Source organism: Lytechinus pictus, chromosome 15 (assembly GCF_037042905.1).
Source record: "Lytechinus pictus isolate F3 Inbred chromosome 15, Lp3.0, whole genome shotgun sequence".
NCBI classification, from domain to species: Eukaryota; Metazoa; Echinodermata; class Echinoidea; order Temnopleuroida; family Toxopneustidae; genus Lytechinus; species Lytechinus pictus.
Window position 1 is genome coordinate 14,346,853 of NC_087259.1, and position 27,788 is coordinate 14,374,640.

The 27,788-nt window shown below is 35.8% G+C and overlaps 1 protein-coding gene across 1 annotated transcript in view; it reads right to left on the reverse strand.

Annotated features, from left to right (window-relative positions):
* LOC129277315 (gamma-aminobutyric acid type B receptor subunit 1-like) overlaps positions 1-27,788 on the reverse strand; it is a 50,595-nt gene that overhangs the window by 22,544 nt on the left and 263 nt on the right. The window contains exons 2-6 of the mRNA XM_064109998.1: positions 26,524-26,718; positions 17,232-17,356; positions 13,790-13,907; positions 9,280-9,343; positions 6,030-6,107 (exon numbers count right to left, since the gene is read on the reverse strand). Of these exons, the coding sequence (XP_063966068.1) occupies positions 6,030-6,107; positions 9,280-9,343; positions 13,790-13,907; positions 17,232-17,356; positions 26,524-26,718 (580 nt within the window). The remainder of the gene's footprint in view (positions 1-6,029; positions 6,108-9,279; positions 9,344-13,789; positions 13,908-17,231; positions 17,357-26,523; positions 26,719-27,788) is intronic.

Genomic DNA, 27,788 nt, shown 5'->3' on the forward strand with positions numbered 1-27,788 from the left:
TATGAAAAATCAATAAAAATGGTGGAGATTTTTGAGGGAGATATTGTGCGTGCAAATACACTGAGGGATGGAAAGCAATTTAGAAAAATCATTTTAAAAGACTTTTACACCAAATCATTGCTCACTGGACCACTTAAGTCTTTGAGCCAATTATCAAGGTTATTTAGACATGAACTGCTCAAGCTAACATAGCTTCATGGCAATGGTTACTGGCTATACTATAGATTCACAGTTTGTGTGTGCTAAATAATCACCTCACAAATTAGATGATATCACCAACTATAACTTGAGATTTTGAGCCAATAAGTGAACAGAGATTCATGGAAACGATTACTGGTTATACTATAGATTCACAGTTTGTGAGTGCTAACTAATCAACCCACAAATTATATAATATCACCAACTATAACTTGAGACTTTGAGCCAATCAACTAACGGAGCTTCATGGCAGTGAATACTGGTTATACTACAGATTCAGTTTGTGGGCACTAAATAATCAACCCACAAATTAGATAATATCACCAACTATACCTTGAGACTTTGAGCCAATCATACATTTTAAATGACACGAACACCCAAGCCATGGCTTTATGGAGGTTTGTATACCTTCATAGATAAGCAAATACATCTAAATCAGATTTCCCATTACATGGTTGAAATGGGGTAATATCTGATTAACTCAGTCAAATACCTCCTCCTTTTAACCTCGATTTTAACCTAGATTTTTACCCCAATAAATACTGGGGGAAAGTTCATGACTACCAGTGGATAGGAGAGCATATTGTGTAAAGCTACCAATTAATTGATTATGATGCGGTTGGGTTAACAAGCCAGAGATTGCTAAAATTGGGTCAAAGAAGAAATGCAACTTTTGGAAAATATTTTGATATTTCCAATATTTCTGTTGAGTCCCATAAATCTATAACTGTGTAATGTTACAATAAAGCATTACGCAATTTCCTTATACTTTTAATTTTAATCATTCAGATGCCTCACACAAGACATGTTTTCTATGCTGCTAGACAATTCATGTTTTTTAACTGCTCTGAGACCATTTTTATCATTTTTCCTATTCAGCATTTTTGGTGAAGAGAGTTATATCTATATAGTTATCCCTAGAATCTAGGGAATACAAAAGTGGTTGCATTTCTAACAATCCATGGTCAAACTATCTCACTGGACATCCATGTTAAAATGTTCCCCCTAGGCTGATTGGTCAAACAATCGTATGTGCTTGTGGGTATTAAAATGTAACATTCTTATCAACTCAAGGTATGGTTCCTTAAGCCCATCGCACACCTTACGATTGGTCTGCGACCCGATTTTAGAATAAAACGTGATAAAATTTTTATGGAAATATTTTGAAACATGGAACATCTTACTGCATATATATAGTTCTACATCATTGTGGAGCGTTGTGGCCCAGTGGATTAGCCTTCTGACTTTGAAACAGAGGGTCGTGGGTTCGAGTCCCAGCCATGGAGTAATTTCCTTCAGCAAGAAATTTATCCACATTGTGCTGCACTCAACCCAGGTGAGGTGAATGGGTACCCGGCAGGATTAATTCCTTGAATGCATGAGTGCTGAAAGGCAGCTAGAGCTAAAGCCGGGGTAATAATAAAACATCGCGCCTCGGAATAGAATATTTCTAGATAGATGGCGCTATATAAATGCCTATTAATTATTATTATTATTGTACGAATAATTATATTATGACCATGGTAACATGCTTGTTAGAATAAAAGTGAATTGAATATCTAATCGCAATGACATCATATCAATTGTACAATTGGCTACGATTTGAAACTAATTTTGATTTTGCTCCAAAATAAAGACTTGCAATAGTCCGAATTTTTATTTTGGTATTCTTACCGATAATTTGAACCTCAGAATAAAGATTTTTATTCAGATGTTCAGAAAATAAACAAAACACGATTTGTTCTCAAATCAGATTGTGGACTATTCAGAAGATGTGCAGTGGCCTTTATATTCAAGAAGAAGAAGATGTCTTATCAAATCATTCAATTCAAAGGGGAGCTGTCCTCCAAGGAGCTCAATAACACATTTGATCTCCTGCGAAAAGCTCATGTGCTTTAGGATAGTCTTGATGAATATACCTTTTATTAAACAATTGGAAATATATTGTAAACTTAGGTTGTTAAAATATCATGGCCATCTGATCTATATTGAAAGACAAGAATTCCCAAAAGCTAGCTGTAATTCCACATGCTTCTTGGCAAAATTTTGTGGTATGAATGTGGTAAATACTATTACATGTTCAATTATTTCCCATTCCAGTGGGTATGAAACACAAGACTACATCATCAGAATGTTGCACCCTGGGTAAGGATCGAGAAACAACTTGTGCAGTTTAGGTCTTGAGTTGGTTCTGTTTAAAGCTGTAATTACACTTTGGCATTAACGCTATGTAATTGTTATGATTTGATAGGGTTGGGTGACTGTTACCACTCATTTAACATTTTTTTAGCAATGTCAGTTGAATAAATGATGATGATGAAATAGTGTATCTAGCCACTATCCTGTCATAAATAAGTTAATGATATTTCTTTATTTACAAATTGGGGTGAAGTTACCCCTTCTTGTTCTTTAATTTTTTAAAGTTTTTGTTTTCATAGGTTCATTTCTTTTTCAAAGCACAATATAAGTCCATTTCTATTCTTACTATCTCTAGGTATATATAATGTATCTATTTGAGAAGATTTATTTCAGATTGCCCAAATTGCTTTAAAATTTCTTCTAAACTACAAAAACTTGTTAACAGTGAATTACCAACCAACAGATCAAGTAAAACATCTGCAAATTATGTGACACATATCCTTGAAGATTTTCAAAGGATATATGTTCGATATATTTCCCCACTGCATTATTGAATACAACAAACAGGGGAAAACAATTTTCATGAAAAATCAGCTGAAGCTTATTACATCAAATAGGAAACACAAACAAAATTAACATGAAATTCCATACTTTCTAATTCATGTGAGAATTCTAATAATGACATTTAACAGGTACAATGAATTTTTGCTGCATTTGTTTGAAAATACTTCATAGCTAAAGAAAATTAAATTGAATTCAGATCATCAAGAACAAACATTCTAATACATCACACACAGGATGTCTTTTCAGTCTTCAAGTGAAATTCCAGGGTATCTTGAAAACACTAAAGTTCAATGGACCTTAGTTGTTTTTTTCTTAATATTAGCAAATTATTAGCAAGTGTTGACATATGCCATGAGTGCCATTTTGTCCATTGAGAAGTGTTTTGCACTCCACAATCCATTACAATGAGTAGCATTGTTACTGAATAATACTTATATCAAATATAATAATCTTCTTTTAAAACAAAGATAACGGCAAATAGGTAATTTAAGTTTAATTTCTTTTTATCTCTATTGACCTAAACAGAATAGGACATGATCAACACACAATTCACTCGAACAATTCAATTTGATCTTTATTTATTACAACAATGTGTGCATTTTGGATTGTATTTACAGATAAAATTGTTGGCATATTAAATTCAAAATTACAAACAACTGATAATTACAATAATAAAAAACTAAATTAAGTTATATTTTCATTGCCTAGCATCTTTGAAATTTCCACCTCATGACAGCATATGTAACTGATGATATATCTTTAGGCCTCCCCAATAAAAATGACAATGATAATAATAATGAACAAATATAAAAATATGTAAATAAAGAATAAACTAACAATGAAATGAATTGAAATGATAAAACAATATAATATAAAATATAAATAAAGATGAAAATAAATATTTGCACTACACAGATAAAAAAGTATATGGGCCACAAATGAAGTCCTCTTTAATACTCCAATAAAATCAAATATAAACCAACCAGTTTAAAAAGGAAAGGTCTGAAAGTATTTCAAAATCGGCCTTCGAGGGTGTGGAATCAAATTATCCTCATTACATTAGAGCCACACCCAAGGTGCTTGCCTGTTATATCAGGTGACTGTTTTACCAACACTTCAAGGTCACTCAGTCCCTTCTAAGTCAATATTTTTGCAAACATGAACCTGATTTCAAGCAGGTTAATTAGGGATATGTATTTGATTGTGACGTTGCCTCATATGTTTGGTGGAAGTAGGCAACGTTTGATGCACGCAACTGAAAAAAAGTTTGATTTGCATGAAAATGAAGCAAACCCTCTAACATCTTTGGTCCAAATACAATAACAGTTTATACCTTAATTAGGTATTATTTTTAATCAATACTCCTTGAAGAAGAAAAAAATATATAATTCATTAAAAAATATGCTCAAGAGCAGAATAAGTGTGACCAAAATGTCCCCTCTTTCTCTAAAAAGTTTAAAGACTTCATCTGCATTTTACAAAAAATAAATGAAGTTTAGACAAATCTCCACAATTGAATTATCAATACAATTTTGAAAACAAATGAGTTATATTAAGCAGATTTCATTTTGCAATTATCAAGTTTGATTGATTCATCTTACGAGCAATTTGGATTTACCATATCTGATTAATACAAAATTTGTTGTTCAATTTAATTCATCCTTATTTCACAAGCCATATTAAGTAGGCTAAGTTAAAAAAAAGATTGTTTACATGTTTTTGTGCCACTTTTTATCACCTACAAAATACCCATAATATCCCATCTCCTACACTCTAAATTCCAAGGATTTGAAATAAATCCAGATTGGCTGTGAATAGTGACCAGTCGAATATTAGATTTAGGTTTAAACTTTGTTGATTTAAGTAGAAATCTAAAAGATTTGAATTTAAATATTTTGACATTTAAATGTTGATCCTCAAGATTTAAAATAAATTCAAAATTTGGCTGGTCACTATTCACAGCTGATCTGGATTGCAATACCAGGGCCCCGTCTTACAAAGAGTTGTGATTGATCCAATCAATCGCAACTATGGATGGCCAGCAACATCAACATTTAAAATATATGTTTGTTCAAAATATTTTCTGACTACTATGTATATTCAAGCATTCATTGTTTTCTTGAAAATTCACTGTGCTTCTTTTTGTTTACAAAGGACATTGGGCAAATTTCCTGTAGAAAAAATTATGACACTGATGGATTTCTATAGTTACGATTGATTGGATCAATCATATCTCTTTGTATGACGGGGCCCAGGCCTGTATTTCTACTGAGATTCAAAGGGTTAAGAGAGAGAAAAGAACACAGTGTACCCACAGAGATTCCAACTCATCAAGGAAGCCATAATCAGGCATGAAATCATACCGATACTCTATCTAAATACGTCAAGCTCCAGCGCTTAATTTAATCAGCGCTCAGAGCTGCGGATTTCATGTGCTCCACTTACTGTCGATGCAAAGTGGGAGCAGTGATTACAGTGCAAGCAAAGGGGGGTAGGTTTCACGGAACTCCTCGCCGCCGGAACAATGACCCCCCAGATACAATAGAGGCGTGGGTGGAGGAGGAAGTTTTATTTTAGTTCTAGAAGAGAGGAAGGTGATGATTAAGAGGAAATGAAAGACAGGTAAACTTGAAGTCGACCTTCCATAGGGGAGATATTTGCCAAGTCGAAGCAAATTTTTAGACCGTATTGTGCTAAACAATGCCTAATGTTCAACTTACACAAAGTTACCTGAATGTGAATGAGTTCTCAGAAGAAGAAACATTGAAAAGAGATGAGGAACACAGGGCAAAGACACTTGCTCTAACCTTTGACAAGAGGCCCACGTGAATGGAGAGAAAGCAAGTAAACATAACAAAAAGCTTAATGAATAGACAGACAAATAAAAGAGATAAATAGAACAAAAAGTGGGTAAAATGGAGGCTGTTTGAAGGGAGGTTTGACACTAAAGAAAATATGTTAGCCATTAAGGAAAAAGGATGACTAGGACACATGAAAGGAAAAAAATATGCATAAGGATTCGAAGAAATGAAAAAAAAAGGTAATTTCCTGAGAATGTACGAGATAGAAGAAAGAACAATGAGATAAAAAATAATGACTGGAATGATGAAATAAACAAATGTTCTTACCTGGCCATTCACTTGTATTAAGCCATGTTAAGTTGTCGTTTGCATAGTCATAGTAACCGATCTTTCTGTATTGCCCATCTGTGGTGGGGAAAAAAATACAAAATAGTAAATAAATATCACTTTGCTTATGTGATATTTTATTTGAAGGGGGGGGTTAATAACAATGAAAGCAACATGACATCATTTTTCAAGAATTATACATAAAAAATAAATGCCTCATTGAGAAAATACATACAAGCATTCTGCCTAAGATCTACAGAATTTTTAAGTTGATACAAACAACAAAATCAATCAATGTAAGGGACAGCACCATTAGATTTGAACAGAAAAAAAAAAATACTTTGAATTTCTAATATTTTTTCCCCTTTACGTCCTTTCTGCCATTACGATCAGTGACCCAATTACCAAATGGTGCAATTTGATGGTCAATTCATCAAATTAGATGTCAATTTTTCTCCTTATCTGGGTTTCACTTGGAGAATTATGAGATGAAATGACCGATAGCCACTACATAGAGACCTAATAATCTCTCTCTTGTTGACCATTACTCATCCTATATTAATTTCATTGCAAAATGATATCAGCATTATGAATAAAGCCATATCAAAATATCATATTTTACTTTAAAAACAAAATCTTGCCATTCCATTTTTCTAGGTATTATTTTGTTGCAAAGGAATACTATTTTCTGTATAATATATTACAAACCACTGCTGGACAATTTTTTATCCTTTAAGATATGTTCAGAGAATGCAGCAAAAAACTAGTTAAATTTATTATTATTTTACTATAAATTGAAGTCTACTTATTCAATCCCTAATAAATATTTGAATATACGAATCCTTTTTTTTTTCATTTCTATTTGGTACTATAGTAACCTGCTCTTCAATTTAAAATGTAGTCTACGGAACCACTTATCAATATCTTTAGGACTCCATCTGTCAGCTCTAAGATTTGACTTTGCTTTTAAAAGATCAACTTCTTTCATTCACAATTTTACCAAATATGAATCTAAACTTCTTTGAAACCGATAAAAATAGTTTTTTTTTTAAGGCAAATCAGCTTATCATTTCTTCAAAGGGCTCCCGGCATTTTATGAAAATACCATAGTAAACTAGAAATGACATTTTTATTGGCTTGAATAAACAGGAAGTGATATACCCATTTTATCTGAAAGTAGGTATTCTTCATGACGTAACAGAGGCTTCATAACCCAAGTAAGCATTCTAAACTATCAATGTACGTGAGCATCTCCATGGATCTACTGCTGTTAGCTTAACCTGTTGACTACTGATTTCTTGATTTCCCATAGGCTTTGTACAGGAATCGCCCGGTTCCAGTAGGCAATGGGTACACCATCCCCTTCTCAATAATTCAGGTTGACTTGGATGTAACCAAATAAGATAGACTTAGACAAGGTAATGCATTAATGGATACTACCGACAAGATTTATCCCTGAGAGTAAAGTTAGTTTGAAGGTTTCAAAGTTTTTAAGATTTCAATGCCAATACCAATAAAGTTCCTTATAAACAGACAATGCCATAATCATATATGTTTATGTAAACAATTTAAACAACTGTGGTAAATTTAAGATTCATGAAATTGCATTAATTAATTCTAAAAGTGTTTAAAACATATATAAAAATATTTTTAAATCAGGAAAGACTAGCACTTGCGAAGATGCTAAGATCATATTTGTCAAGGTTTTTTTTTTTTTTAGGAAAAAAGCAATGTAGATTAAATATCAGCTGCATGCAAAAATCTGTGTCTGCCATTACCTATGAAATGTATATATGTATCAATAACCTGTGTGACATGATATACTTTAATGTATGGTTTCAATGAAGTGATGATGAAAATAAGGAACCAGAAAAATCGTTCATGAAAGCAACCCAAGGAGAATTGAGGACGTGAATGACATTTGAGAAAACAACAAAACCTGGTAGGGAATTTCCCCTAACAATTCATCAAGGAGGTGCATAAACATGACTTTTAATCGATACCCTTTTATATGGGGGAAGGAATTCAATATCCTTGCATGCAGGGGTGGATCCAGGATTCAGGCTTTCACCTCAAATTTAAGGTCATTTTGTCTGCCAAAAGTTTGAGAAGCAAAAGAAAAAAAAAAGTTTTCACCTAAAATGTAAGGTCATTTTGTCGCAAAAAATTGGACAAGCCCCCCCAAAAAAGGTCCTCACTTCCAAAAGGGGGGAAACACTTGGTTAAAAAAGGCATATTTACAATAAAAAAAATTATTATGACTCTCAAAGGGGGAGGGGGGGGGCACGAGCCGGATGTGTCCCCCCCCCATCCGCCAGTGTTTTCATGCAGCAAAAGAAACATGAAAGTGATTTGCAACTAAGTAATATACTCTCAGCTTCTATGACATGAACTATTGTTTACTCTTGCAACAGCTGTTTTGATTTGCTTTTTAGATTTTAAAATATGATTTTATTCTTTGAAAGGGAGATAAAAATAAAAGTTTTATCAATTTAAAAAGCCAAATATGACAATCTGAAAGTGTTATATTGATAGGGGGTAATCTAAAACGGTGAAAATCTGAGCCGATTTTTTATAACGATGTTCAACGGACTATTCTTTCAAAAGCCATGTTTAACTTTCTCTCCCGGCAAAGATAATTTTTCAACGTTGCTGGGGAGTGTTTTATTAAGAAGATAGAGACTTGTCCACTGACTTAATTGCTCTGAGCTAATCTGATGCAAGGATTTTGGTAGGTTACAACAGTAGTGAGTGAAAGTTTCTGACTACTGTTTTTCCTGAATTGCTCCAAGTTTAGTCTAACAATCTTGTTTCATTCAAATTTGTTATTGATTTCAGGTTTTTGGAGTCAATATTAAAAACCATTAAGAAAACATTTTATCTTCACATGTTCTTTCGCAAAGATAAACTCACAATGTTCCCCTAATAAATGAGCAAGGGAAATAATATTGGAATGCTTCCCAGGGAGTGGAGAAAGTTATTACATCGTGTGCAGGCCAGCTAGGGTCGGACATCCAGGGTAACATTACATGTATGTCTTTAGAGCGCTTAGAGATGTCATTCCGATGTATTAGGCAGTATATAAAAGCGGAATTCTGTCTCCAATCTGAAATATACAGGGTTTAGAGACCTTGTTCTGATGTATTAAGTGCTATGTAAAAGCAGAATGTTATTATCATTTCTGTCTTTAAGCTAAAAATCCATAAGCCAGAGGATCTTGTCAAGGGTATGCATGAATCGATTGACTTACCGATCATTTGTTCAATTTGCGTCCAGGCCAGTCTGTCACCCGTCGATGTAAAAGCCACCGTCCCCTACGAAAGCAGACAAAATGAATAAAAAGAAGATCAGGGTTGTTTTTCAGATAACCAGCAAAACGTGCTGTCCCCTTCAATATCAGATAAACTCTCCGCCCTTTCACACGGTGACAAAATTGTAATTTGAATGATGATTCCAGTGAAAGATAAGGCTAATGACAAATATTTAGCACGTGTGAAACCAAACTAGAACATGATTAGAATCACGAACGCTAATCACAGTCACAATTACAATAGCAATCAAATCATCATTACAATGATGATTCAAGATTCACGTGTGAAAAGGCCCGAAATAAAAGAAAACAAGATGATCAAGGTTGTTGTTTTTTTACCTTCAGATTAGCAGTAATGAAGGTAATTGTTAAGCGTATTTTGTAAAATAAGCCAAGTAAACATATATGTGATCAATAAGAAGATTTTCTGTAATACTTGCTGGCAATGGTCACTGTGATTTGGATAGGGGTCTTATCTCAATTATGGAAATATTTCAAATATGTCACAGTGAAACCTGTCTATTAGAGGCCACCAGAGGGAGACACAAAAAGTGGTCACTGTAGGCAGGTGGTCTTTAGAGACAGATTCTAGAGCATCCCTCGGAGAGGACCTTAAGCCGTCGGTCCTCTGGTTGCTTGCTCACAGGCATTCGTGCTTTCTTAGCAGTCAGGTAAAAACCTCGGTATAACATAACATAACATAACCACATAACATATACCTCTATTGAATTGGAGACAATTTTGGTGGCCACTAAAGACAGGTTTGCAGTATAGACATGCGGCCGCTAAGACAGGTTTGATGACCGTGTTGTAGATTAATGTCATACATAGACTCTTTTCTATCTCTCTCTCTCTCTCTCTCCCGGTCAAGTGCAACTTTTTTGTACACACCTTTCACTCCCCCCCCCTCTCAAGCCAATAATTTCTACTATCATTAAAAACTACTTCCAATAAATTCCTTTATCCTTTCCCATATCATTATATCTATGTTTGCGCATTTGTCTGGCTCGCTGTGTCTCCTGTTTTTCTTTCTTCCACCCCTGTCCAGCCTATCACTCTCCAGGGCGCAACATCTCCCTCACATGACTCTCTTCAAATTTGGAGTATTACACTCAATGTGCATGACCATGGCTTTCCTTAAATATTGACCATGTAATGAAGCCCCCTGCGTCCTTGGATTTGAGTACATGCCTTCATGCTATTGCATATCTATGTACATGTGATAGTGAATTGCTAATTCCTTTTTTTCCCCTCTCTAATCCTGGCTGTGCAATAGTGAAGTGCTCATTTCCCTAACTCTTCTTGGGTTGCTATAAAAAGACATTCTTAAATCAAGGGAATATTCCTTGCTAAACAATTCCATATAATTATAATCTATAACTGACATGGATTTTAGAAAACGTTAATCGAGAGCGAATCTGAATAGTGATCATAGTCCTAGTTTAGAATTTAATTTGAATTCTAAAGATTAAAATATCAAAGGATCTGAATTTAAATCTTCAAGCTTGAACTTATATTCTGACTCTAATTGCAGTTTTCTGCTGGTCCCTATTCACAGCCACTGTAGATTTATTTTAAATACTTAGGCCCATATTCTGAAGTCAGGTTTAATTTAATCTCTGGTTTAAAGTTCTGGTTTAGCTAGAGATAGCCAATAGTGGCATAAATCTCTAACAGTATAATTTCAAAGAATCAGCTCATTTTTCCCTCAAATGATTCTTAACTGTTTTGGAAGGATGAATAATATAGCTTTCTTCGCCGTTCACAAGTTAGGAAAGATAACCCAACACAAGAAACAACAAATTTAAGGAAAATTGTGGCATATTTGGCTTTACATAATTTTAGCAAGGGAGACACACAGATAAAGCATGATAGAAATATTGGAAAGAGAGCGAGAGTTGATAGAGAGGAGAAGCAAAAGATGCACAATGTTATGGTTATTGTATGTTTAAATTTTAAACATTCAAGTCCACAGACACTCAGAAAAGGGCAAAGCTCCATTGATTGAGGTGTTGATGTAAATTGATCATGATTGAGGGAAGTCTCAAATACCCTGATCGTGGTCTAACACAAAAAAAAATGCTTTAGAGCAGTCAGCAATATCATTATAAGAGTCTACAATGTGCTGAGGGATCACATTTGTGATTCAAATCCATACCTTTAGTGAAATTTCAAGGATATTCCTTCCCTCTTAAAGTTTATGTCTATGAAACTGATGTATGACTAGAATAATAGCATAAAGTGGTTTTTATTCTTCGGGCTGAACGCATAAAATGAAATAAATCACAAAACATGGGATATATGAGTTGAAAAATAAATTTATATTTTTGTCTTAAAACCTTGAAGGGCAGTTATCATGTGCCTTAAATAGAAAGACAAGGAGACTCATCTACCCCCTCCAACATAACCACATAAAAAGATCAACACGTTTGGCAAGTTGCTGTATTCATTTCATAACGGAGCAAAATCATTAAGAACGTTTCACTGCCCTTGCAGTGTATGTTTTTAATCACTTCATGTTTAATAGAGTTCGTGTTTTACTCAATGTTTTCATAATTCATTTGAATGATTTTTCAAGGACTTTCCATGCTGATATTCCTTTGAACGTCACTTTATAGCTGGGTACATCGGAATAGTAGGTCAGATTTATTCAACGGTTTATGTGACGTGAAAACCGATCGATATCCCAAGAATATATTCAGGAATATGTTTCCAAGGACACTGCTCTCTAATTTCTTCTCACACTGATTATTGGACCATATATGGGCAAATAAAACGTAACATAAATCGATTTAATAAGGAAATGCAAACTGGGGGGTATACATTGTATATAATGTGGCCATTCTATTTATCTTGGAATCTAATTTATCGTTCAAGAGTGGTTTCCACGTGTGATTCAAGGGTATTTCTTCCTAACTCATTCCTCAAACATTTGCTTGGCCTTGTGCTCAACCAACATGATAGACCCTTGATTATTTTCCAGGTACGCATGAAATATGAAAGTATCGAAACTTTAACAATATGACTTATCGCACTTTACATTTGAAAACTTTATCAAGGCGACTGCATACATGGATACTAACTTATGTTGTTATTTCTCTTTAGTCTCATTACTTCTGTTTTGTTTTATCAATTCTATTTTGTTTCAATATTCCTGTCCTGTCTCATTAATTCTGTTTTGTCTCCTTATTTCTGTTTTGTGTCATTTATTCTTTTATAATAGCTCCCTACATTAGTACAAGCATTGATCCACCTATTAGAGTTCCCTTTTAATTTCTCAGTGTTTGTTTGGTTTCTCAATCCACATTCTGTTTCCTAATCACATGTCCATTAAAAAATGTTCTGATTTCCCAGTCTAGTCTACCACTAATGATGAAATTCTTAATCGTGTTGGACATGGGAACAATACACTTTCACGTATAGCTTATTATTTTAACAACATGAGTGAAGAACAAGCACTGACTTAAATGATTCTTCTCCCATTCTCAATTCTGCCTATCTACATGATTTCAAATAATATTACTCAGGAGCACTGGCGGATCCGGGGGGGGGGGGGGGGGACACAACCAGCCCTTGCCCCCCAGCCCCCTTTTGAGAGTGAAGCTCTTTTTTTTTTTGCTTGTCAAATTTTTTTGTGGACAAAATCCTCTTAATTTTTGGTTGAAACCCCCCTTTTTTTTGCTTGTCAAATTTTTCCTTGGGAAAATGTGCCCCCCCCTTTTAAAAATCCTGGATCTGCCCCTGCTCGGGAGAATACTTTTAAAGAGTCAGTAGAGCCTAATTTCATGCTGTCTGCTTTAACTCAAAGCACTGAAGTAAATCCAAGTGGTGAATAGTTTCATCCTCCCACTTGAATAGTATGATGTCACATACTTAATTATGCCCATGAGTCAGAGTATGGTCAACACATTTTTACACAAGTCTGCCTGTCTCAGCAGTCTAATTCTGAAATTTATGGCTATTGTCACAACAGAGATCTAGTTGAAATCATAAACATTTATAAAGAAATGATGCATACTATTTCATAGCTTTAGCATCATAAATGATAATAGGAGAGTAATGGAGGATGCATTCAAACATATTAAGTGGAAAAAAATCAATTATTTATATCATGTTTTATATAAAAAAAATACCCAGAGGAATACATACAGTGATTGGAATAATCTACATGCCCTAAAATATCACTTAGATAATGCATAAGCAGCATATTTGATAAATTATTTCAGGAACCTATTGAAAATAACTTCAGATAGTACTATCAATTAACAACCTATCTAAAAACCAACCTACTTATCAAATAATGCTGTGTGTTGGTTGAAATCTACTTACAGAGATGATTACATGTGAATGATATGTTAATGATTACCATTGATAACTGATAGTGCGACGCATCGCAGTTTGCAATAACGTCCGACAGTGCCTCTAATCAAATCAATATTGTGTGACTTACCGATAGTCCCTCAAAATTAGATGAATTTAGGGCCATGTAGATTTCATCTGCTATGTCAGCATTTCCGTAGGTGTAGTTCTCAAGGCGTAGATTTCTGCTTGCTAGTCTCTCCTGAGTTCTGTTCAGGATGATAATGATTATTCAAATTATCACAACGATAACAAAGATTATGATGGTGATGATGATGATGTTGATGATGATAATATTAAGTACAATTCTCATTATAACAATTATAATATAAAGAAAAGTATATAAAGACAAAAAAATAAAAAGAAAGCAAAGGAAAAGTAATAAAATAACATTTTAGAAAAGCAATTATTGGTCTTTTAAGGTTAAAAGTGCAATACCATGGATTAATTAGATAAGTGGCTAACAAAATGAAAAAAAAAACCAATATTATACTCATTAATGCTTCAAGACCTCTCACTTCAAGCATTTTGAAATTATGAAGTGCCCAAAGCACAGGAATGAGACTGGAATTAACACTTTCCTTTTTGACTAGCACACACATTATTGATCTTTTCCACCTCTTTTATGAATCGATGACAACCCGTATAGCTTCATGACGTATATATATATGTTCCAAAATATGATATATATTCAAAATCTTTCTTTCTACAATCATTCGAGACAGAAAAGCATAAGCATTGCCCTGCACTACAAAACAGAACAGAACAAGCCAATCCGGCAGAATTTTTTCCCCGCTCGGTTGTGACAGAAGAATTAATCGAAGGGAAGGAAAATACTTTTGCATTAAAAATGGTATTTGGTTCAGTCACCTGTTCCGATCGATAAAATAAGACTAGGCACATGGAAAATATGAGCATCGATCGGGATAAAGTCTGTCTGGGATAATCTAGGACACTCCTGACAGAGATTTCCAGGGGAAAATGTCAACGTTCATAACTTCTTTGTAGATTAAATACCCAGGCAAAGGATAATAAGCAGCTAAAATTTAAAATATATATTTTAGATATTATGTTATACATATCCCCTCCTCTCTGAAAGAATAAATTCAAAATCAAAATCAAAATCAAAATCACGTTCATAACTTCTTTGTAGATTAAATACCCAGGCAAAGGATAATAAGCAGCTAAAATTTAAAAAATATATTTTAGATATTATGTTATACATATCCCCTCCTCTCTGAAAGAATAAATTCTAAATCAAATCAGTTTTTCAGCGGTTCTAAAATCCACAAGCTACATTATTTTAGCATTGAGTTGGAATGTCAAAAGGGAAGACATTTCAACATGAGCAACTTTCACTCATCTCATTAAACAAAATTAGAGTTCAAATTGACACTTAACCCGCAACAAGCACATAAACGATTTGCAGTAAGACAATTGGTTTTATTTTCCACTTTAATTCATTATTTTGAGGTATTTCCGTCAAACTGCTACAGGTGTCAATGCTGATTTGCTTTCTCTCGTGAAGTGCTTTCACTTTAACTGAAAATGTTATTCAAATTGTTACTTTTAAAAGCAGTCAAGTTTCCAGGCAGATGTAAATTTGTTGCTCGCGGTTTGTATTTACATTCAGCGGCTTCATGAAAGAAAAAAATTTGCATTTGGGACTGTAACTGGATTACGTTAATATGAAATCGTCATATGGTAGCCTGCAAACACAAAAGCCCCTTGAGAGTTAGAAATAAAGTTCAATGATCTCATGTGCAAATCAAGTCTCCATCTTCACAGGGAATTTGTATCTAAAATTGAGTATTGAAATAAAATGTCTAAAGGTAAGTGAGGAGGAACATTTTAGGGAAGAAATTCGAAATCCGGGCAACCATAAAGAGAATAGAATATCAACAGCTTACCCACAGCTTACCCTCTAAATACTGCTGAATTTTATGATTCTTACAGGCCTTGTTCCAACAGGTAATAATTGGTTAAATACTATACTGTAGTACATAATAGTTTCCGATACTAACAATGCCAATAGCTAATCAGAACACCACTTATGGTTAAATACTATACTGTAGTACATAATAGTATACAATACTAACAATGCCAATAGCTAATCAGAACACAACTTATGGTTAAATACTATACTGTAATACATAATAGTCTCCGATACTAACAATGCCAATAGCTAATAAGAACACCACTTATGGTTAAATATTATACTGTAGTACACAATAGTATACGATACTACCCATGCCAATAGTTTATGAGAACACCACTCTTTTCAAGGAAGTTATCATCAATATTAACAAATTTGCAAGAATCAGTGTAAGAGGAGACAAGAAAAATGGTCTTTGTAAGCAAGTGGTCCTAATAGACAGGTCCTTATCATCCATGTTTCAATCAGGAATACAATTCAGGGCAGTAGCGGACCGTGACCCGGAGGAGACAAAGCATTGGAGGGGCACTGCATTGTTTGTGAACAATGCTGTGCCCCCCCCCCCCCAATGCTTTGTCTCCTCCAGGTCACGGTCTGCCACTGATTCAGGGGAAACCAAAGTTGTGGTCTTTATAGTTAGATGGTCCTTCTGTACGAGTGGTCACTGTCAAAGCAGTGGCTGTGTTTTATGAGAGGGCACTGGCTGTAAGAACTCAGTTTTCATCAAAAATGGATATAGCTCCTTCTGGTATTAAAATATACATGTAGGGGGTAAGTTGAGCATAGGGGCAAGTTGAGCCAACACCCCCAGGCCAATAATGAATGAGTCAGACATTGTGGTGGTGTCATGTATTGATGACCCATGGCATAACCCCTTACCCCACCACATTGTTTTCAACTTTGAAACAAAAAGTACTTTTTAGACGCACAAATACAAATTTCAGCCAAAAAAGTTTTTAAAAAGGTGTGAAATAGATGAATGTTTTTTTTACACACACACGTCTTTAAATATAATAAAGGCATAAGTACAACATTGTTAATCCAGGTATGGATCTTCATTCTTGTCATAGTCTTTTACATGATGGATGCATAAGAAATGTGTAGATGCAAAATTGTCGCATTAAGTTCGGACTGGGGTAAGTTGAGCCAGCCAACATGGGGCAAGTTGAGCCATGGTAATTCTAATGGTAATGTACATTTAAAAAAAAAATTGATATGCCATCGAGAAGCCATTGATATGCAGGCAGAAAGGAGCAAATTTACATGACTTTTAGAGGATGTTCGTATTTATAGAGAATTAGCAAGTGAAAAGACTTAAATAAAAAAATTGACATGCTGGTTCTTCCCCCATAGATTTTGTACATAGTTTTTGTGGCTCAACTTACCCCACAGATGGGGCAAGTTGAGCCATTTGACATCTCTTTTTTTCAAAGGTGACAATGACTTTCAGTGTGGGGTAGAAAGTTATATATAGGTGAAAAATATTTCAGAAGAATTAAATTTTAGGCAAGGTACTTATTTCTACAAGATTATTAATCATATCAAAAAGCAAAAAGTGTCACAACTTACCCCACCTTCCCTTACTGTTTATACTTACTTATTGAGAGCAAGAGCTAAGGCCCATATAGCATCATAGGCGAGGGGAGCTTCCGGGTATCCTGCAGTCTGCTGTGGAGATGTGGTAAGTTTTCTGTTTAGCCGAGCTAGAAACTCCTTGGAAGTCTGTAAAACAATAATGATTAAGAAAATTCCTTTAAACAGTTATTATCCACTTAATATTCATAAATGTTCTAGTATATTATTAACTCTTAACATGCCGGAGTAATTGCAGGTCTATGGAATCTATGTTTATTATTTTGTGCCAACTGGTGGCATATTAAGAAATAATCAAGGTTTATAATCGCTTAGCAAGTTAATAGCCGAGAAGTTACTTATTGCATATATCAGGCAAGATTTCATATGATTTACCTCTATGTTATGCTCTTAGAAGCACGGTTCTGAAAAAGCATATTACAATGATAAATATGAATAAATTATCCTAACTCATCCAGTTAAATACACTGAATTAAATTCTTCTATCATTCATCTGGTCATGTTCAAATATATAGAACATTTACATCTGATTATATTTCCAGAGGATTTTTTTATTAAATATCTACATATCGTCCAGTCATAGTTAACAATAAAAGGCATTTACAATATTTCAAGGGATAACCATAGTGTGCTGGATATGGCAACAAATGTGTACATTTGAGATATTAGGTTCGACAACCTTTCATTGATAAAAGTTGATTTTCAAAATAGTTGTCAATGATTATATGACAACATAGGACTCAATTGCAAATTTACAATAATGATTATTATACATTTCATTTACATACCACCTTTTCATGAGATACAAAGTACATTGTACAGAGAAATAAAACATGATAACACAAATAGGGGGTCTAAGAAAATTTGAAAAAATTACAATATTATTAACTTTATATAGAAAATGTGCAGATAATCCAATGTAGATTTGCAATTAAAATTGAAATCAATTGTAAATATTTTTGAACATCCTCTAAACGTTATTTCCAATATATTCGATACACGTATCACAATATATACTCGGACTGGGGTGGGGTTTCACAAAGCAGTTGTTTGTAATTTACGCATGTCTTTACACAAGTCTGGTGACCCTTTCTCATGCTAAACAATATATCCATACGTAGCTCACTTAGCAACTAAGAACATATTCCAGTCGTGAGTAACTTCACAAACAGCTTCATGAAACACCAACCAGGGCCCCATTTTACAAAGAGTTACAATTGATCTAATCAATCCCAACTGTATGGAAATCCATCCATACCATAATTTTGTCTACAGGAAATTTGCACAATCTCCTAAGTAAACAAAGAGAATCACACTGAATATTCAAATATGCAGTTTAGATGTTGACGTTGCTCGCCATTCATAGTTGTGGTTGACTGGATCAATCGCAACTCTTTGTAAGACATGCCCCATGACTGGGATGCTATTTCATATACTGTTGTTTATAAGTTATTAACAACTTTACGCAAGACTGGTGAACCTTTCTTTGTAATAAATCTGTAACCTTCTAAAAACTGAATTACGATGGTACTGGCTGTCCATAGTTGAGATTGGATCAGATCAAAAACACTTTTTTCACAAAACAAGGCCCTGGTGTATCCATAACCTTTAATATCAATCTCCACTTCATCATCAGCCCACACCATCACTTTGACCATGCATCTTCTTACAGAAGCCAAACCCTCATCAAAATATCTACTGCCCTATTCAATCACAAAAAGACCTGGATAAAATCAGCACTGACCCATCCCCTTAGCGGAAATATCCATACAAGGTCCCAATAATTAAACTTCCACCCCCGTCCCTATAAATCTGGGAGACCTGGCAAGGGTTGCACGAAGCATCTTGTCACCGATTCTCGCTGGAAATTTCGCTTGCAGCCAATCAGATGCAAGGATGTGAGCAGCTCGAAGCAGTTGTCAGTGTAAAATCACTGGTTAAATGATTTGAGAGACCCTCCCCCTGTCCGGAAGAAAGGCAGGTGATGACCGATGATCAGTTGTTAGCTTGATGAGATGGCTAAAGATGTCTTCTCAAGTACCTTGCTCCCATTTGTAAACTATTTCTTCCACTCTTTTCCATCTCAATGCCTCTAGAGTGCCGATGAGTTGTGCAAGATTCAAAGCAGAGGTGCTGATTAGATGGAGGTAGTGTTGATGATGGTGGGAGTGGTGATAACGTTGGTGTTGATGTTTCTGATGGTAATGGTGATGCTTTTTATAGTGGCAGTGGTTGTGATGGCTTTGGTGGTGGCACTGGTGACGATTGTGGCTATGACGATGATTATAGTAATTATATTAACCCTTAAAGGACGGGGGGGGGGGGTGGAGAGGGGGGCATGATGGCCTCCCCTCAGCGCTTTTATCGCACCGCAAAATTTAATGACTTTTTCTTTAAGTCTCGCTCAACTTTTGAGACCAAGTTTGTGATATACGGATATAGCATCGAGATGCTACATGAATTTTTACGAGACATATTTATACTTTGTGTACAAAGTCTATTGGAGATGAAATTCAGAAAAGGGTGATTATTTTTCATTCTAATTGGTCTGCTTAATTGACCTAGGGTTTGATTATTGGTTAAATGGTTTGTAATGATTTCGATTTAAAAAACAAAGAAAAACAAAAAGATGAAAAAACATAAAAATACATAAGAGATTCTAAAAACAAATAAATACATTAGGAAAAAATTGACTTTTTGCAATTTTTCAATGTGGAAACCTTTAAATTAGATTACAAAGATGACATTTGGAAAAAGATGAAAATTTGGAGTGAAATTGGGTGTTAAATGTGCAAGTTATGTTTTTTTTCACGAGAAAATTTGCATATTTTATTCATAACAAATAAAAAATTATTATTTTCAGAATTTTTTTATACTAGCTTGTAGTTTATGTGGTCAGAAGGGGGAGCCATCATGCCCCTCCAGTCCTCAATAATCTCAAATAGCCGAGTCCTTTTAAGGTTAATAGTGGTGAAGGTGGTGGCAATGTTAACAATGACGGTGACAATGGTTGTGGTGGTGATGAAATTTTTGATGTTATCCACACAATAATAGAAAAATATAAACAAAACACACAGATCTATTGTCACACCTTTTATGACATCAGCCATTGTTCACTGGTATTGGAGTCTTCATTGCTTTAAACTTAATGGGGGATTAGATTTGATGATCTAATTGCACCTGAAGATACCTTTGTTCGTCTTTCATATCTAATGAAGATATGAACTAGTTCCATTCACAAAAGATTGGGCATTATTGTTTCAAATAACAGTTGGTTCCTAACATACAAGAGTTACCAAATGGTACCACATATTACATACATAGTTTTATACTGCTCACGTTTTTTCAGGCATTCTAGAAGTTACACATATATTTTACATAGCACTCAACCATAGGGACTTCTGGTCAAATCAAGTGTAAAAAGTGATATATAAACTGGTGTAATAATTGTTATTTCTGTAATTTATATACCTCTATCTCAATCTGCTGATCTTTACTTCATTGTTTATCTATTTGTTTCTGTTGCTTAAACCAATCTGTCTCATATTTTGAGTCTCTTTATATCTCTATCTCTTTTTTATACAAATACAAATCATGACTTTCTCTCTCTTTGTCTCTCCTCCATCCCCTCTTTCTTCACTCCCTATCTCTCTGTCTCTTTTTTCCTTCTGTCTCTCTATATCCACACTATTTACAGGTACTAGCATTACTTTACCCTTCCTGCCCTTTTTTCTGTTATAACCCTCTCTATGAATTTCCATCATAAGTTATCCATATCAAATCACGCTGCATCATCCCAGCTGTCGCTGTAGCAGGAGTGTCTTCACACCTCTCCCACCTTAATTGGGGGAGCATGCACTTCCGTGGAGACCTCCGGTTTGTAATGTTTAATCAAATCTCAACACTTTACCCACCCTTGCTAGGTGTGTGTCTGCCAAGGTCACGGTTAAAAAGACACGTGGGGAGCTTTTCACGATTAAGTTTTTTCAGTGATTTTCACATACTAATATGCTCTCAGCCAATCAGAATGCAAGGTTTTGCAGTAGCTCATGACTTATGTTGACTTATGTATTCCATGGATGACTCCCATGGATTAGAACTCTTGAGGAGTGGTGGCGATGGATATAGGGGTAAGGAGAAGGGGTGGGGTATGAAGATAGGGGTAAGGAGAAGGGGTGGGGTATGGAGATAGGGGTAAGGAGAAGGGGTGGGGTATGGAGATAGAGGGAGAGGAGAGGAGGTGTTGTGGTGTAGGGGTAGAGGGAGAGGAGGGTGGGGTGGAGGGGTAGAGAGAGCAGAGGGTGGGGTATAGGGGTAGAGAGAGCAGAGGGTGGGGTATAGGGGGAGAGGGAGATGAGGTTGGGTATAGGGGTAGAAGAGGGTGGGGTATAGGGGTAGGAGAGGAGGGTGGGGTATGGAGATAGAGGAAGAGGAGAGGAGGGTGGGGTGTAGGGGTAGAGGGAGAGGAGGGTGGGGTATAGGGGTAGAAGAGGGTGGGGTATAGGGGGTAGGAGAGGAGGGTGGGGTATGGAGATAGAGGAAGAGGAGAGGAGGGTGTGGTATAGGGGGTAGAGGGGTAGAGGGAGAGGAGGGTGGGGTATAGGGGTAGAGGTAGAGGGAGAGGAGGGTGGAGTATAGGGGTAGAGGAGGGTGGGGTATAGGGGTAGAGGGAAAGGGGGTGGGGTGGGGTATAGGGGTCGAGGGAGAGGAGGGTGGGGTATAGGGATAGAAGAAAATGAGGGTGGCGTACCGGGAGAAAGGAAAATGAGAAGGGGGCAGCTGAGGAACATGGAAGGATGAGAAAAACGTCAGATGCAAAACCACAGCATTACAAGAAATAGGTTAGAAGTGTCAAATGATTTGAACATAATAAAGATCTACCCAGCATGCAATACCGTCCTTTCGACCTCCCACTGCTTAATTTGTTTTCACTCGTTGACACAATTTTGGCCATCTCATCCTAGATGATAGTCACATACAGAGACCCTCTAGCTTTTCCGCTTGACTGTCTTCCCGATTCTAGCACCCTGCTAAATTACACTGGAAAATAATTGTTACAGTTCGGTAAACAGACAGGCATTACTTCTGCCTTAAGATGAATGAGAAGATGGATTAAGAAGTATACGGAAGTTAAGAGGGATGGATAGATAGAGAGACAGAGGCAGAGAAAGACAGAGAGAGATGGAGAGAGATAGAGAGAGACAGAGGATGAGAGAGCGTAAGGGTTGCTGATGCAGAACATGGAGCAGAGATAGAAAATATAACAGGGGATTGAATCAAGAAAAACAGACACAAAAAAAGGCTGTAATCTGAACTTGGGTTTAAATTAAACTCGGGCCTATAGTTGTGGTCTTACTATGGATAGCCAATTGTGTCACATATCTCTAACAGTACAGGTTCAAATTGTCAGCTCATGTTACTCAGATCATTCGCTACCATCTGTGGGTCATAACTGGAGTAGTTTTCTTTGCCATTATAGCCATATGGAACATCACAATGAACATAAGAAACATACCATGTTAACAAGATTTTTACATTTTTGGCTTTCCATAATTTTAGGACAGAGTTAGACAGTGGCCTAAGTTAAATAGGAATTCAGAATACGGACCATAGCATTTATTATACATTCAAGGAAAAAAATTAGCGAGAGGGAAAGACAGACAGATATAGATAAAGATACAAATAGAAATAGATTGTGGGGGCATTGTGGGCTAGTGGTTATGACTCTTGTCTTTCAATCAGAGGAATGTGGGTTCGATTCCCAGCCATGGCGTGTTTGCCTTCAGCAAGAAATTTACCCACATTATGCTGCACTCAACCCAGGTGAGGTGAATGGGTACCTGGTAGGAAGAAATTCTTTGAATGCTTCAGCGCCTACATGGCAGCATGGCTAAAGCCGAGGTAATAATAGCAGCGCTTTGTATCCTCAGGCAAAAAGTGCTTAATAAATCCAGCTATTTTTAATATGATTATCTGAAGGAGGGACAGAGGGGGACAGAGGGTGACAGAGGAATATTAGAAATAAAGAAGGAATATGCAAATAAAAGATATTAGATCAATTTTGTTTTAAAAGTGAAAGATGAGCAAAAGAAACCTTAACCGAAAAGAGCACCTTAGACTACTAAAGTCAATCTAATCTTTGTTCAATAGTTCGGGTTCAAAAGAAACATAATAAGCATTACAAATTGTATTCCTAATTCCAATGTAATATTGTTTAAGTTCAAAACTAATCACAAACAATGGTGAACTGTTGAATGTCGATGGTGAAAAAAAAAACTGTTCAAACTAGACTCTCCATAAAGAAAATATATTGCAAAGCTAAAGAACCTATCAAAGTAAATGTTATTGAACCGGAATACCCTCTGTACCACCATCAGAAAACAAAGCAAATTACTGCTACAATAAATCAAAATGACCAACTAACAGATTCTTTTTAAAGTCAATTCATTCAGCAGAGAAGCATAAACACATCATTGAATCACATGAGTAGCATTATCTAGGTCGCCACGTATGTGGAGAAACATTACGCCGTGATGTCGGAGAATGCAGTCCAAAGACCGCATCATCCGTCCCAACTCTCAAGTCCTCTTCCTTGGAATATAATGATTGATGGCGTATCTGTGTCATATTAATACAGCTATGATGGAGAATAGGGGAAATGAAAGAGAACGGATTGGAGGAAAAAAGGAGCAAAGATGATCTATGCTAGCATAGATAACGGTAAATGAGGTCATTGAATCCTTTGAATACCAATCCCTCGGAAGCTGTACTGCTCCAAACTAGAACATCTCTCACACTATTGACGTTAGGTGCATCAGAAAATCTGCTGATTTATTTCACCATTTTTATTGTCATTAAATGAACATCAAATATACAAATTAGCCTCTTTCTCTTGTTTTGAAATTATGATAACGGAAGTCACAATATGAATGTGAGGCAATCATGGAAAATTTAATCATTGCGGTGCTTTATATTTCTTAGATGATTCCTTCAAGAATATGGAAGAATAACAGCTGATTAAAAACAAAATTGTTGCTAAAGTTGAATCCATGTTGTGTGCCCATTTCTCTTGTACTCTATCTACAATTCAATTACATTAATTGAGCAATTTCTCAAAATGAGATAGGCAGACAGTTAATTTTTCCACTGATAAACTTCCCTTTAAAATTGCTTCTCTGGCATCATCATACTCCTTTATAACATCTTTTTATGGAAACCATTCCATGTGCTTTTCTATTCATGTTGACTACATCCCCAGGGTAAAGACAATGTGGATCATCGCCAAGTGTTCTAAATAATTTTAGCAACTTTGACACCAACATTGTGTATTATAGAACAGGTGGGCGTTTCATAAAGCTGTTCATAAGATACGAATGACTTTACGCTTGACTGGTGATCCTTTCTTGTGCTATGTGATAGCCCTATACAATTGATTTATGACCTAAGAGCATGTTCCAGTCGTGCGTAAAGTTGTGCGTAACCTTACAAACAGCTTTATGAAACACCCATCTGGGGGCTGTTTCATAAAGCTGTTCGTAAGTTAAAAGCGACTTTAAGAACGACTGGTGAACCTTTCTTACGCGTTAAACCATCACCAATGAATATACCACTTACCACAAGAAAAGATCACCAGTTGTTCTTAAAGTCGCTCGTAACTTACGAACAGCTTTATGAAACACCCACCTGCGGTCTGTTTCATAAAGAGTTACAGCTGTTGTAACTTTGCCATTATGGCAATCACCATGGCAACAGGGCTCAGTAGCCAATCAAAATCAAGATTACCATGATGGTAGTTGCCATAATGGCAAAGTTACAACAGTTCTAACTCTTGATGAAATGGGCCCAATAAATTGCCAAGTTTTGCTGGAAGAGCCTACAGAACATACACATCCCTGTACTGATGAATGTTTCACAGAAGACCATGCATCAGAAAAAACCTAGCCGTGACGTTTAACCCGTCGGAGATTGAATGATTTTGCTAGAAAGCATATTTCCGTATCTGCCTATTATGCAGGCTCAGTTTCCAACAGATTAAAAGATTGAATTTGTAACTGACAAAGTTGTTACTTAGTTCTCAAGTTCAAGTTTATTCATTTAAACCAAAAACATCACATCATAATCAAAATAGATATACATACAATGTAAATGAGTACATAAATGCACATCGATTAGATTATGCATAGACAAATTGCTTTTAGGACCCCTTTAAAAGCAAAGCTTGTGAGTGGGGCCCTGGAATACTAATGATTATTAACATAGAATATAGGATATACTAATCTACAAAATACAGAAAGAGAGAAAAAAAATGATATAATAAGGTTAAGATGCTAAACTAGAATGGAAGACTATTACAAACACACACCCAAAACCATCTTCCATTCTTCTCAATGTGTACAACCAGGCGGAGCTGGAGATTGAAGTGGACGGTACAAGATGATGTATAATTGTTTGATATCCTTCATTATTACAAAAATATATAATTCAATTGTTTAATGGAACTGTTGCTTGGCTAAAAACATTAACATCCATTGTGTAAACACTAAGTAAGCCTACACTATTATCAAGATTTTGATGTATCTACAGGTTTTACATTCCATATTGTGCTTTTTACTCATTCTTTGTTGTCCAGGTATACATCGTTCACCTATCAAACCAGGATGAATCCATTTCATTCTTCGGTCACTTTATCCATCAACAAATCTCGCCTCCTTTTCATCTAGTTCATACCACCGCAATAGACTTTACAAGACAGTCAACACTTAAAAGAACTTGCGGTTATACATTATCAAAACCACCTTGGACTATGCAGACACTCTAATGGTTTCAAAACTTCAGATATTACTTCCTTTTTTTGGCCTTGCACGAGAGAAGTAGCTGGCCCCTAGCAGCTCCCCTGGTTTTTGCTTGGCAGAAAGCTTTTTGTGCACCACTGACGGTCCTTGAGAACCTGTTCTATAAGGAAGCCTTTAAGGTTCTTCGTACGACCTGTGGTGTTCTTAATAATGCAAATAATCCCTATATAAAGAACCCTATACAAAGTTGGATGCGTCGCACCCCATACAGTGTATAAAGAACCTTAAAGGGTTCCTTGTAGAACCCCAAATGGTTCTCAATGACGGTTTACAACCATTTTCAGCTTTTTTGAAGTACCTTAAAAGGTTCCAAATACAGGATAAAGAAAGGTTCTAATTAGCACCCTTTTTGAAGAGTGTAGTGAGAGTTAGAGAGAGAGCATGAGAGCCTGACAGACTATGGAGAGGAAGGGAGGGACGGGGGAGGGGGGTGCCACTACTCACCATGCCTGAGATGGAAGGGGTGTCATCTGGTTTCAACATCATCCCTTCTGTGGTGAAATGATACTGTAGGGCCTCCTTGAGCTGTTCGGAAGTACAATTAACTTTCTTATCATCGATGGAATCGTACCAGTTGTCAGGATACCACCCAATCAGGAACCAGACAATCTTAGGACCATACAGCTTCTGCTTGTACACCTGCAAAATAAAAAGAAGAATTTGAATGAACATTTAATTTGGAAAAATAAATCCTGTTTGATGAGAATAAAATCCTTCAAAGCATGAAATGATTCTAACGTACATTTTTTGTTAATCCCAATTGTGCATTATTTATACTATCAATATAATTATAGTGTAAGATTATACTGACCATTTTCACATGCTTATCCTTGTTTGTAATTTTGAGCATAATTGGGTATGGGTTTATTTTACGATATTAGAGTTACATTTCAGATATCTAGGACTCAAAACTTTCTAGACCTAGGTCAATAAAGATGTGATAACAATTCGTCTTGATTTTGAAAACTTTCTGTCAGAATTATTGCAAAATATGTCTTGGTTTTCAACTTGGCCATGCATTTCTATATCTAGTAAAGCAGGTTTATTTAAGGGAACAAAAACAATTCTTATTTCAGCACATATATTACAAATCATCTTGCTAGAATATATATATGGACATTACAATGACTAAATTCTAAATTGTTAACTTTATCATCACTTGCTCCTATGTTGTTTACTTGCCTCAGTGAAGTAATAATGAATTACCAGTGTATGCATGACATTTACCAATATTACTTTGGAAGATTTGACAGTCCTACATGACACAAAAATAGCCCCCTTTTTCGGAGGAGGGGGGGGGGGGGCTTCTAACTCTCTAACTTTCATCATAACTTTCCTTAAGATCACATAAGCTTGCCTTGGATATCAACGCCAGCTGTCGGATTTCCCTTTTCACAGCTAGCATCTGACAGATTGTGTCAGGGTTTTCCGAGAGGCGGAAGAGTGAGTGGATCGGGTCTAAATTTAGGACCTCTAATTAGGGCGGGGTAAATAGAGTCACCCTGTACCCCTCCCTAATTCAAGTTTGCTCTTATACCTTCACAAGTAATAATGGGGAATGAAATACGTGCAATTAAAGTATGGAAGGTATTAACTCTTTGCCTGCCATGGACATAAGCCCTCCTGTGCCATATTTATTTCAAGCTGCAACCCTAAGAGGGGTTTTGCATGGACTATGCTAATTTAACCGACAATAGCCTTTGATTGGC